The 12,464-nt window shown below is 40.4% G+C and overlaps 1 protein-coding gene across 5 annotated transcripts in view; it reads right to left on the bottom strand.

Annotated features, from left to right (window-relative positions):
* Positions 1-12,464, bottom strand: part of LOC112218886 (anoctamin-1) — a 101,451-nt gene that overhangs the window by 20,255 nt on the left and 68,732 nt on the right. For 2 of the 5 annotated variants that reach the window (XM_042301778.1, XM_042301776.1), the window contains 7 exons: positions 8,581-8,741; positions 4,847-4,929; positions 4,444-4,455; positions 3,665-3,736; positions 3,274-3,351; positions 1,843-1,917; positions 1,333-1,534 (listed from right to left, as the gene is read on the bottom strand). In XM_042301778.1, coding sequence (XP_042157712.1) covers positions 1,333-1,534; positions 1,843-1,917; positions 3,274-3,351; positions 3,665-3,736; positions 4,444-4,455; positions 4,847-4,929; positions 8,581-8,741 — 683 coding nt within the window. The remainder of the gene's footprint in view (positions 1-1,332; positions 1,535-1,842; positions 1,918-3,273; positions 3,352-3,664; positions 3,737-4,443; positions 4,456-4,846; positions 4,930-8,580; positions 8,742-12,464) is intronic. The other 3 variants (XM_042301777.1, XM_042301779.1, XM_042301780.1) reach the window with 3 other exon arrangements.

Here is a 12,464-nt window from a genome sequence, read left to right as displayed (position 1 = left end):
TGAGAACTAGAACCCTCACAGTACTGTACAGTATGAGTGATTATACTATACATGTTGATGAGAACTAGAACCCTCACAGTACTGTACAGTATGAGTGATTATACTAGACATGTTGATGAGAACTAGAACCCTCACAGTACTGTACAGTATGAGTGATTATACTAGACATGTTGATGAGAACTAGAACCCTCAGAGTACTGTACAGTATGAGGGATTATACTATACATGTTGATGAGAACTAGAACCCTCACAGTACTGTACAGTATGAGTGTTATACTATACATGTTGATGAGAACTAGAACCCTCAGAGTACTGTACAGTATGAGGGATTATACTATACATGTTGATGAGAACTAGAACCCTCACAGTACTGTACAGTATGAGTGATTATACTAGACATGTTGATGAGAACTAGAACCCTCAGAGTACTGTACAGTATGAGGGATTATACTATACATGTTGATGAGAACTAGAACCCTCACAGTACTGTACAGTATGAGTGATTATACTAGACATGTTTTTGTTGTAATTATTATTGCAGCCCTGGAATTTCAGGGATGAGTTTTTTGTTTCAACTTTATTTTCACAAGTAAATTAATATATGAAAAGATATAGAAAAAAATAAAGGCTATTGAAGCGAATTGCTGCATTCCTGATTCATTCTTGTTACGTATACTTTACTACAGTCAATAGAGTGAAAAGGTGTTATTCTTATTCTATAATGAAATCTTTCAAACTTCAAAGAGAAGTTCATCATTTATGTAATGCAGCAATTCAATTTATGTAATATGTTTTTTAGGTCAATGTGTTATGAGTGACACTGTGTGCTTTCTGAGTGAGAATTGTTGCCAATGTTATGGTCGAACAAGCTTATTTTGAGACATCTATGAAGTGGTTTGAGTGAGTTTTGGAGGTGAGATTAACTGTTTGGCCAAGATGCATGTTGGGTAATACAGACTGTGTGAAGAGTTTTGAAAAAGTGGCTTCAGTATTGACCGATGCTTGTTAGCAATTGAAAAAAAACTGTAATGGGTCTTTGGCTGCTGTTGCGCTAGGAGTTCACACAAGTTGTCAGACTGATCTAGGCCAGTGATTAAAGGCACACAAAAAGCCTCTTGCTGATAGCTACATGTAGGAACCGTCTTTAAAAGTGCTATAACATTATCACATTGAATTAGATTGTTGCACATACCTAGGATGGTGAGCCAGTGGGAGACAGTTCCGTGTCTGTGTGTAAGTTGTCAGACTATGTGTGTGTGTGTGTGTGTGTGTGTGTGTGTGTGTGTGTGTGTGTGTGTGTGTGTGTGTGTGTATATTGTCAGACTAACATACCGAGGACAGTGAGCCAGCGGGCGACAGCTCCGTACACCTCATCTAGGATCAGAATGACCACCAGGTTGATGATGGCAGCGGTGGTTTTGACCGTCAGACGGACGTTGGACCGCGTGGTGGGGTTGTTGCTCATGTGCAGCGCTGTCTTGGTGGATATCCGGTAAAGGATGACTCCGAACACTATGGCAAACGTTACCCCGATCTGAAACGGAGAGAGGAGACGGGGAGCAATGGTAAGGTCATCATTGATTTATTCGGGTTGGAGTCCTTTTTCAAGGTCACTTCAATTGTTTAGGAATCATCTGTAACACTCTTAAGAATCCTTCTCAATTTCAAGAGAACAATCTGAGGCATTGACAGAGAAGTGTTTTTTCTACTGAATTTACAACCCAAAAGTCTTGCTACAGTACATCTTAAACTGATAGTTTAAACTACACTTTTAAAATCCAGTTGAATAAAGTATCTAAAATACTTCTGAGCAGCTTACATCTTAATATGTGTTGGACTCACCATCAAAAGCATCATGACTACGTTGGTCATGTACGCTGGTAACCGGTCTTTGCACGTCAGCTTTTCTTTTTCTGTCTAAAAGAGGGGCAAACATATTCAGACCTGTCGAGTTACAACCAAGTGTATTGTAACTGTTTGTATGTGAAAATGAACATGATCTGTGAGCAGCAGAATCCAAACAGCGATGGACGGACAGGGGAAAAGCTGGTGTTTTGATGCTGACACGACCACAACACAGATATAAACATTTCATACACTGACAGTTGTAGTGTTCTCATAGTTCTTTCACTATCGTTCAGGCATTCATTAAGTCATTCTCAGCATTCTTTATGCAGCAAATCTCAGTCAGAACATGGTTGCCTCTGAAACAGCACCCTATTCCCTATATAGTGCACTAGTTTTGACCAGAGCACTGGTCAAAACTAGTGCACTATATAGGGAATATGGTGTCATTGTAGACACTACCATGTCAATAATCTTCCAGAAACCATTTGGAACAGAACAGGCGAACATGCTGTCTATGGCCGGGGTATTCAACCTGGGTCTGCAGCCCCCTAGGGGTCCATAGAGGTAATGCAGGGAGTCCGCATTAACGCATTACTTTTTGTTAAAAGAAATCGAAAAAAAAAGTTGTAAAAAATATTTTTATTTTGTTTTAATGTAGCATTTCAATGTAGCAAAAACAGAATAAACTAACTTTTAATTACCTAGAGTAGAAAAGAGGAGAAAATCATTTTTCTGATGTCAACTCCTAATGTTCTCTAGCACATTGTAGCTATTTACACTCACTCGAGTGTCTCTCATAGGCTTTGTGCCGCTGGCTACTGGTAAGCTTTATTGACTTGGGCATTATTTTTTACATGGCTAACCTTTGTTTAAACAGTTAAACAGCTGCTCTTAGTGAAAATGTTAGAGTTTACACTTCCTCTTCCAGGAGGGTGGTCCACAGGCTGGAAAAGGTTGAAGACCCCTGGTCTATGGAACTACAAGAAAACAAACGACACTGGCTCAATCTCACTGCCAAAACATTACAACATGCACCAAGCACTAGCACTACGAAAAAATCAGATCTGAAGAATCTAATCACAGAAAGAAAAATCAACCAATCAAACAGCTGTCAAGAAGAAATGGAAGAGGAGGTTGTAACATCAGCTCTGTAAAAGGTGACGGCGAGCAGAGGTGTGTGGGTGGATCTCAGGAAGAGTGCTATCTACAGTATGTGAAATGGACGAGTCCCAGGCTTAATACTATATTTGTGGAAATGTTGTGTGCATAATCATGTACAACACAGAAAAAAAGAGCACTGTCTTCTCTACTCATTAAATTAGACCCGACGGGGTGAGTGGGATGATTAGGGCTTGCCTTGGCAGACTTCCATAGTGCAGTGTGTGTGGGATAGGTGTGGATGGGAGGTGAGGACACTGAAAGTACCAGTTTTAGCCCAGCCATGGCAGATTGAACTGTTTGCTTCCATTTGTTTGTGGTTTCTTCTGCTATCTCTGTAGGATTCTGACAGCCAGAAGACATAAACACAGTAACCCAGGAGAACCGCAAAACAAAAAGATCACAAGAAGGGGAAACCCACTAGTCATGTAAAGGACTGTCACCAGACTGTAGTCTTTAGTCTAACACCCATATCATATATGTATCATACCATACAATCCATCTACCACTGTAAAGGATTCATCATTTTGTAAGAGACACACACTTTCCAAACATCCAGACTAAAGAAGAGACTGCAAATTAAATCACAAGAACTAAACCAGCAACATAAAATCTAAATGGCTAGCTATAGTACAAATCCAGAATAACCAATCAGTACCTTCTGTGTCTTGTGTTCTTTCTTCAGGGACTTCTGCATGACTCGGAGCTCGTACTCAGCTCGTGGGTGGTCCTGAGGAGCGAATAGAGACAGAGGCTCTTAAAAATGTATGGACACTGACTGGTACACTCATAAAATACTCCCATCAGGTGCAGGGTTTAATATAGCTGTCACTGTCCACCCAAGTGGAGAGTCCTTGTGACAACAGACTTGGTGTTGAGGTGAGAAGGTTATATAGCCAAGTCAAGTTCTACAGTACAGAGTGGGTAGAATATTTTCAAAGACTACAGTTGACTACAATGGTTGGTCCCCTATTTCTACTGAGATGGTTAGAGGGCTGCAGTGGCTGCTGGTCTCCTGCAGCATGAATCTTTGTAGAGGAGATAGGTCAGGGAGACAGAAAGAGACAGAGAAAGGGCTGGCTAGGCCAGGAGATCGTGGGCGGGGGAGCTGAACCTGACATCCGACTCACAGGAGACAGGATGGTACAGGTGCTGTGAGCAAGCCAGAAGCAGTGAGCATTAGGGTTGCAAAATTCCCAGGTTTTCCAGCAATCCTGGTTGGAAGTTGCAGAATTGTGCAACGCTAGTGTGCATTCAGAGAAAGAGTGGTGGTTCAATGAGTAGTGGTGGTTTGTGGGTAGTGGTGGTTTGTTTAGGAGGGCGAGGAGGTGTCCGTGGACAGTCTGAGGAAGAAGAGCCAGTGTGGGGGTAGCAAAGCCAGACGGTGATTGAGGGGAAAAAATATAGAGATTTTGTGTAAAATGAAATGTTTCAAACCTTCAGCTCTTCCTGTAGATACCCACGGGGGAAAGAGGAGGACAAGATAGTTACAAAATACCTCAACCTTTAAATATTTTTGGGAAAATGGACTTGAAGTAAAAAATATAATATTTATTTCCATCTACTGTGCCAGTTATTGTTGTGTCTCCAAACAAGACAACGCTGAGGAGAACTGGAATCTAGTTACACACCATTTTCTCTTCTATTCAGTTTCCCATGGCTAGTGATGGAATTATGAATAATAAACTATTGTGTGGAGGAAATGTTAGTGGGCAGAAAGAACAGCATTGTAAAACATGAACTCATCACCTCTCAGCATTATTTGGGACAGTCCACAGTATGGTGCTCCCATTTACAAACAAATAGAAGGGGAATTCAAGACTAACAGGAGAGCACTCACCTCCTCCTCCTCAAAGCCTGTCAGATCCCATTCATAGTTGAGACGCATCTGTCTTCTCTTCCAGTGCTCCATGAACATGGCAGCTGCACAACCCAACACAGTTACGAGTTCTGTTAAGAGCCCCTTGAACGCATGAACAACATCATTCTCAGTATCAACAAGATTGTCAGTCCTTGGATGGAGAGTGACTAGTACGAATTTAATCCCTCAGCTGTATACTGTATACTGTATACTGTATACTGTATACTGTATACCAAAACAAGTGATGGAGCTGCTGTTTTGTTGTTTTTCAAATCCAAGATTGTAGCATTAAAGATATTACAGTTTGGTAACCATTTACATGACATGTATCTCCATAAAGCATTTGTTTTCATTCAGTTGTTTCAATTTCAACATTGGGCAGATTATGTAGAAAGTTATTATTATCGAGAGAGGTGCATGTGGAAATGACTTATCAGTTACCTTGGCAGTCCAATTATGGTTCCCCCGACCATTATGATTATGTGCATGTGGTGTAATAAACGTGCTAAAATTAGGATTGCAGCTATCAATTATTAAATGTATAATGAGAAAAAAATGATCAATTGCCACGTGTGAGGGATGAGGAGCTAAATTTGGGGATAATTCAATGCTTGTGTAGAGATGACATGATTCCAGGTATGTTTTAGTCTTGTGGGACAGCAGGGACTGTGGCAGGGACAGTCTATATGCAGACAGGCACCTGGGGCAACTACATGTTCTATTTTTCATCCATATAATGCTCATCCATCAAAGTGTCTCGGGTTACTTGATGAGTAGTCTCTCTACGGGACGCTCCACAAGCTGCTGTGAAAAATAAACTAACCTTGGTTCTCTGAATGAGACGTTATCACCACTATGGGACATGGGAGATAGTTTCCTATAGTGGTGACATTAGTATTTTGGGGTATTTTATTAGTATACCCCTTACTACTCTTCTTGGGGTCCAAACAGGGTTAAAACAGTTACATCACAACATCATAAATAAAATATTACATAATACAAGACATTATTACATCATACAAGACATTATTACATCATACAAGACATTATTATATCATTCAAGACATTATGACATCATTACTCTAATATTACAAATGTACAATATAAAAAGTGGCGCAGCGGTCTAAGGCACTGCACCGCTAGAGGCGTCATTACAGTCCCTGGTTCGATTCCAGGCTGTTTCACAACCGGCTGTGATTGGGAGCCCCATAGGGCGGCGCACAATTGGCTCAGTATCGTCCGGGTTAGGGTTAGGGTTTGGCCGCGGTAGGCCGTCATTGTAAATCAGAATTTGTTCTTAACTGACTTGCCTAGTTAAAAAAAGGATACATAAAAAATACCACAATATTACAATGTTTTCTATCAGATTATACTGCTTGCTTGAGTTACTTGATGTGGAAGAGAGTTCCATGTAGTCATGGCTCTGTGTAGTACTGTGCGTTTCCCAAAGTCTGTTCTGGACTGTGAGGAGACCTCTGGTGGCATGTCTTGTGGGAATGTATGAGTGTCCGAGCTGTGTGTTAGCTGTTTGAACAGACAGTTTGGTGATTTCAAAATGTCAATCCCTCTCACAAAGACGTGTGATGCAGTCAATCTCTCCTCTACTTTGAGCCAGGAGAAATTGAGATGCATGGTATTGAAATTATAGCGCTCTGCGTACATTTAAAGACCAGCCGTGCTGCTCTGTCCTGGGCAAACTGTAATTTGCCTATGTTCTTGGTGGCACTTGACCATATAACTGGGCAGTAGTCCAGGCGGGATAAAACTAAGGCCTGGTCGACTTGTTAGGGATGCTGTTAACTACATTAGGGATGCTGATATATACATTTGTGTATAACAAAAACAGCATTCTGGTCATAACATTGACTCTGATAGGAGAGACAGGGAGGGCAGACAGGCAATTATCCAAAAATATGTCTCGTATATTTACTCCAATTGGTCTGAAAATGGCCTTTCAATTCTCTATATTTCACACACTAAAGTTGTTCTATTAAAACTAAAGGGGGAGTTTGCATTCTTATGAGTTTGCAAAAAAGTAATCATCAGACTTGAATGTGACCCAGTATATTAATGGAATGCCTGAGGATGCTGTAAAAATGTATTTGGAATAAATGTTTTGGCTAATTGTTAAGGTTTGTCCATGCCCTTTGAGAATAACATATTGTATTCCAGTTGAGATGCAGTAAAACACTAATTCCTACCTCCAATAGTGAGGGACGGCAGTTGCATCATTCTTTCATAACAAAGACACAACATACTGTAACACTTGAACTGATGCAGTACTGTACACGTTAACGTCTCATCCAAACCTATCATGTCACACACACGCACGCACGCACACACACACACACACACACACACACACACACACACACACACACACACACACACACACACACACACACACACACACACACACACACAGGCAAATTAAACCGCAAATAAATCCTGGGGCTGAACCTGTGCCCTCATACAGTGCTCCAGTCTATTGCTTCCTGCCTTCAATCTCAGGCCTCGCAGGCCCAGCCTCACTGTGACAATGAACAGAACAGGAACGCACCAGCAAAGAGACCATTTTTAAAGGGAAAACATGCATGGTTTAATCCACATAGTAAGACTCTGTACAGTATAGTCCACAAGGCTGAGTGGCCCACTGGACTGTCATAGGGGAGAGAGTGCCGGAAATAGAGAAAGAGTATATTAAAGAGCCAGAAAGAGGGAAAGAACGAAAGAAAGAATAGTGGACACATGAATGAACAAAGGAAACAAAGAAAGAGGACAAATGGGAGACTGAACATCTGGAAGAACAAAATAGTAGGAAGTGAGGAAGAGCAGACAGTATGAGTATCAGTTGGTAAGAGGGTAGCGCTAGCAGCGCCCAGGTTGAGGGTTCATTTCCTGCATTTCCCGGGATCACATACATACACACATTGAAAATGTATGCCCATAATATGATCATCAATCTATTGGATGACAGCTTGTTTTGGAAGAATGGGTGTTTACATTATCTCTCAGTAAATGTGTTTTCAATCTGTAAGATTATTGACAAAGTCATCTGTTTTTTCTCCAGTCAACCTCCACACTAGATGGGTATTATGGGATAGATGTACCACATAAGCCCTTCACTGTATTCCAAACAATCAATAAAAGTATTTTTTGTTAAATAAAGTTATTTTTCTTACGATATAATTTAACTGCATCATTACATAGTGTTCTATAATTCTGTTAATTGATTTCTACTTTTGATTTGGTTGCTAAGACTTTTGCCCTATTTATTTGAGAGAACACCTCACCCAGTTCATTATCAATCCATGGAGATGGACAAACCCCAACTGGCCTTTTTCATCCTCCAGATAAATCAGCTCCCAGGGTACAGCAGAAAAATAATTTTGAAATTGCACATGATTACATTTCTATTTGTTTTCTATTGACCACAATCATTGGGGGTTTCTTTGGAACCTTGGTGTTCATGGTTATGGTCACAATATTATGGTCTGTCCAGCCCACTGGCATTGATCTGACCTTTGAGCATAGCAATGTGAGGTAGCTTGATGTACATGTACACCACCTGGACAGGGTGTGAGTCTATCGCAGGGCCTGACTGTATCATCTAGGTGGTTGATTATTGAGTACTGTCCCTATTAAATAAATTATACAAATAAATCAAGTTGTGCTGTTTTGTTCTGTTGTGTGGACAAGCCTCAACCACTTACCCCAGAGGGCCATGAAGATGGAGAAGAAGACGGTGGCAGGGTTGTCAAAGAGGTGGCTGGCCCGGGCCGTCCCGCAGGCTTCCTTCAGTTTCCAGTAACTACAGGCTCTGTCACACAGCGGGCACATGGTGATGTTGTTCTTGGGGTGGCAGATCTCCATGCTGTAGAAAAGGGGGATGGGGGGGAGGAAAGAGACAACAGTCAGCCCTCTTTATCTCATTTTATCTCCACGGATAAATTATTAGACTGTATTAGTAATTTAAATCCTTGGATGGCTCACAACTTCCTTCAGCTAAATCAAGATCGAGGTACTTATTGTTGGAGCCAAAGCACAGAGAAAGAATCTGGCCGCACATTTTTATTCACAGCCAATAAAGATAAAATACCGGGTAAAAACCTAGGTGTTATTTTAGATTCTGAATTAAATTTCAAATCACACATTAGGAATGTGACCAAAATAGTTTTTTTTAACACCTGAGGAACATTGCCAAGGTACGGCCATTTCTCTCTCAGGCTGATACAGAGAGACTCATCCATGGTTTTATTACAAACAGGCTTGACTACTGTAATGTTCTCCTGTCTGGTCTACCCAAGTATACCATTGGTCAACTACAAAACATATAGAACGCTGCAGCACGTGTACTGACCAAGACCAAACGGAGAGCACACATTACACCGGTTTTAAGGTCTCTGAACTGGCTGACTGTGAGTTTTACAATTCATTTTACGATTATTTTATTGATTTTAAAATCAATCCATGATTGTGCACCCAATACATGATACATTTAATTACTTGTTACTTTTATCTCTTATTCTTATCCGTATTTTTTTTAAACTGCATTGTTGGTTAGGGGCTCGTAAGTAAGCATTTCACTCTATGATTATGTTCGGCGCATGTGACTAATACAGTTTGATTTGATGTCAGACATGCTTTTATGTTATGTACCCAGTAGGTCCCTCAGGTCCTCTGGCACTGGTCTTTTAACTATCCCAAGCCTAGGACCAAGAGGCATTCAGAGGCAGCCTTTAGTTATTATGCCCCCAGCCTCTGGAATTTTCTGCCAGAGAACCTGAGGGGGGGACGAAACTGTGGACAAATTTAAAAGAGATCTTAAAACACATTTCTTTAGCTTTGCTTTTCATTAGGGTACTTTTTTTGTCATTCTTAATTTTTTAATGTTATGTTTGTTGATATTTCAGCTTTGATTTTCATTGTTTTTTTATTCATTTTATCCTGTGAAGGACATTGCGTTGCATTCCATGTCTGAAATGTGCTTTATAAATAAAGCTTGATTTGATTTGAGTACCACCAGTGGGTGTTACTATGCCAGCCTGTCAAGCTAGAGCAGTGGCTCCCAAACTTGGGGTCGGCACCCCATGTGGGGTCCCCGTTTTTAAAAATGTCATCCTTATTTTACTAGGCAAGTCAGTTAAGAACAAATTCTTATTTACAATGACAGCCTACACCGGCCCAACCCGGACGACGCCGGGCCAAATGTGCGCCGCCCTATGCGACTCCCAATCACAGCCAGTTGTGATGCAGCCTGGAATTGAACCAGGATGTCTGTAGTGACTCCTCTTGCACTGAGATGTAGTGCCTTAGACCGCTGCTCCACTCGGGAGCCCGGAAATAGACATTTCCCCTATGAAAATCTGTTCTTTTATCAAACAAATTAATAACTTTATCTCTTTAAATGGGAATAGAATAGAACCATTTAGTGTCAACTAATGACCTCTTACAGTATTGGAATGTGCTTTCATCTCGTTATTATGAAGGACCAAAAGGTTTAATATGTTTAATATAATATGTTAATATGTTTAATAATATGTTTAATAAGGTTTAATATAGGTTTAATATGTTATACAAGTTATTGAATTCATGTAAATATGGTGAATGTACACCCGCACCTCAACCCACAAGTGTTTTGAAAGAAATCTCTATGTTCGCTGAAAATACTATTCATGAACATATTTACACAATAATGTCAGGGATCTGGGTTATGTAGATTAATTAGGTCTAGTCTCACGAGTCCGATGCTCCACACTGTAGACCGCTGGAGCTCAAGACTAAGTCAGATCTTAAATGTATATTCCGTTCTTGTTTTATATAACAGGTGAGTCAGGCTAACTGTAATAAGATCACATGTCTGTGGGAGATTGTGAGCAGCATGGCAGAGGATCTGGACACAGATAGCACAGTCTGTCAAACTATCCTGACGAGATAAGAGAGATAAGATAAGAGATGTTAGCCAGGGGAGGTTCATTTCCTCTTGTCATCTACATCAACCAGATGTTGGACATCACAAATCCCCTCTTCTGTCTGTCTTCTGTCTCTGTATAGGAACATGTTTCCTTTTCGTAGTTGTGGACTGCCAAGCCAAGCCAGGCAAGGCTTCAGGCTTCAGGCAGCAGGCTTCAGGCTTCAGGCAGCAGGCTTCAGGCTTCAGGCTTCAGGCAGCAGGCTTCAGGCAGCAGGCTTCAGGCTTCAGGCTTCAGGCTTCAGGCTTCAGGCTTCAGGCTTCAGGCTTCAGGCAGCAGGCAGCAGGCAGATGGCAGCTGCAGGCTATATTAAATACTGTAGGTGATGGCTATATTAAATACTGTAGGTGATGGCTATATTAAATACTGTAGGTGATGGCTATATTAAATACTGTAGGTGATGGCTATATTAAATACTGTAGGTGATGGCTATATTAAATACTGTAGGTGATGGCTATATTAAATACTGTAGGTGATGGCTATATTAAATACTGTAGGTGATGGCTATATTAAATACTGTAGGTGATGGCTATATTAAATACTGTAGGTGATGGCTATATTAAATACTGTAGGTGATGGCTATATTAAATACTGTAGGTGATGGCTATATTAAATACTGTAGGTGATGGCTATATTAAATACTGTAGGTGATGGCTATATTAAATACTGTAGGTGATGGCTATATTAAATACTGTAGGTGATGGCTATATTAAATACTGTAGGTGATGGCTATATTAAATACTGTAGGTGATGGCTATATTAAATACTGTAGGTGATGGCTATATTAAATAATGTAGGTGATGGCTATATTAAATACTGTAGGTGATGGCTATATTAAATACTGTAGGTGATGGCTATATTAAATACTGTAGGTGATGGCTATATTAAATACTGTAGGTGATGGCTATATTAAATACTGTAGGTGATGGCTATATTAAATACTGTAGGTGATGGCTATATTAAATACTGTATTAGATATAAATGGAGCTAATAAGTATTGAATATAAACCGTTTACAGTGCCTTGCAAAAGTATTCATCCCCCTTTTGGTATTTTCCTGTTTTGTTGCATTACAACCTGTAATTTAAATATATTTTTATTTGGATTTCATGTAATGGATATACACAAAATAGTCCAAATTGGTGAAGGGAATTTTTTTTAAATTACTTGTTTAAAAAAAAAAAAAAGTGGTGCGTGCATATGTATTCACCCCCTTTGCTATGAAGCCCCTAAAAACGATCTGATGCAACCAATTACCTTCAGAAGTTACATAATTCATTAAATAAAGTCCATCTGTGTGCATTCTAAGTTTCACATCATCTGTCACATGATCTCAACACCTCGCATCACCCCGAGAACACCATCCCTGCATGTTTCTGGCAGCATCATGCTGTGGGGATGTTTTTCCTTGGCAGGGACTTTGAAACTGGTCAGAATTGAAGGAATGATGGTGCTAAACACAGGGAAATTCTTGACGGAAACCTGTTTCAGTATTCCGGAGATTTGAGACTGGGACGGAGGTTCCAGCAGGACAATGACCCTAAGTATACTGCTAAAGCAACACTCGAGTGGTTTAAGGGGAAACATTTAAATGTCTTGGAATGGCTTGGTCAAAGCCCAGACATC

The sequence above is a fragment of the Oncorhynchus tshawytscha genome, linkage group LG19, assembly GCF_018296145.1.
Source record: "Oncorhynchus tshawytscha isolate Ot180627B linkage group LG19, Otsh_v2.0, whole genome shotgun sequence".
NCBI lineage: Eukaryota > Metazoa > Chordata > Actinopteri > Salmoniformes > Salmonidae > Oncorhynchus > Oncorhynchus tshawytscha.
The sequence above is the reverse complement of the archived record's forward strand: the minus strand, read 5'-3'. Positions and strand labels throughout refer to the sequence as shown.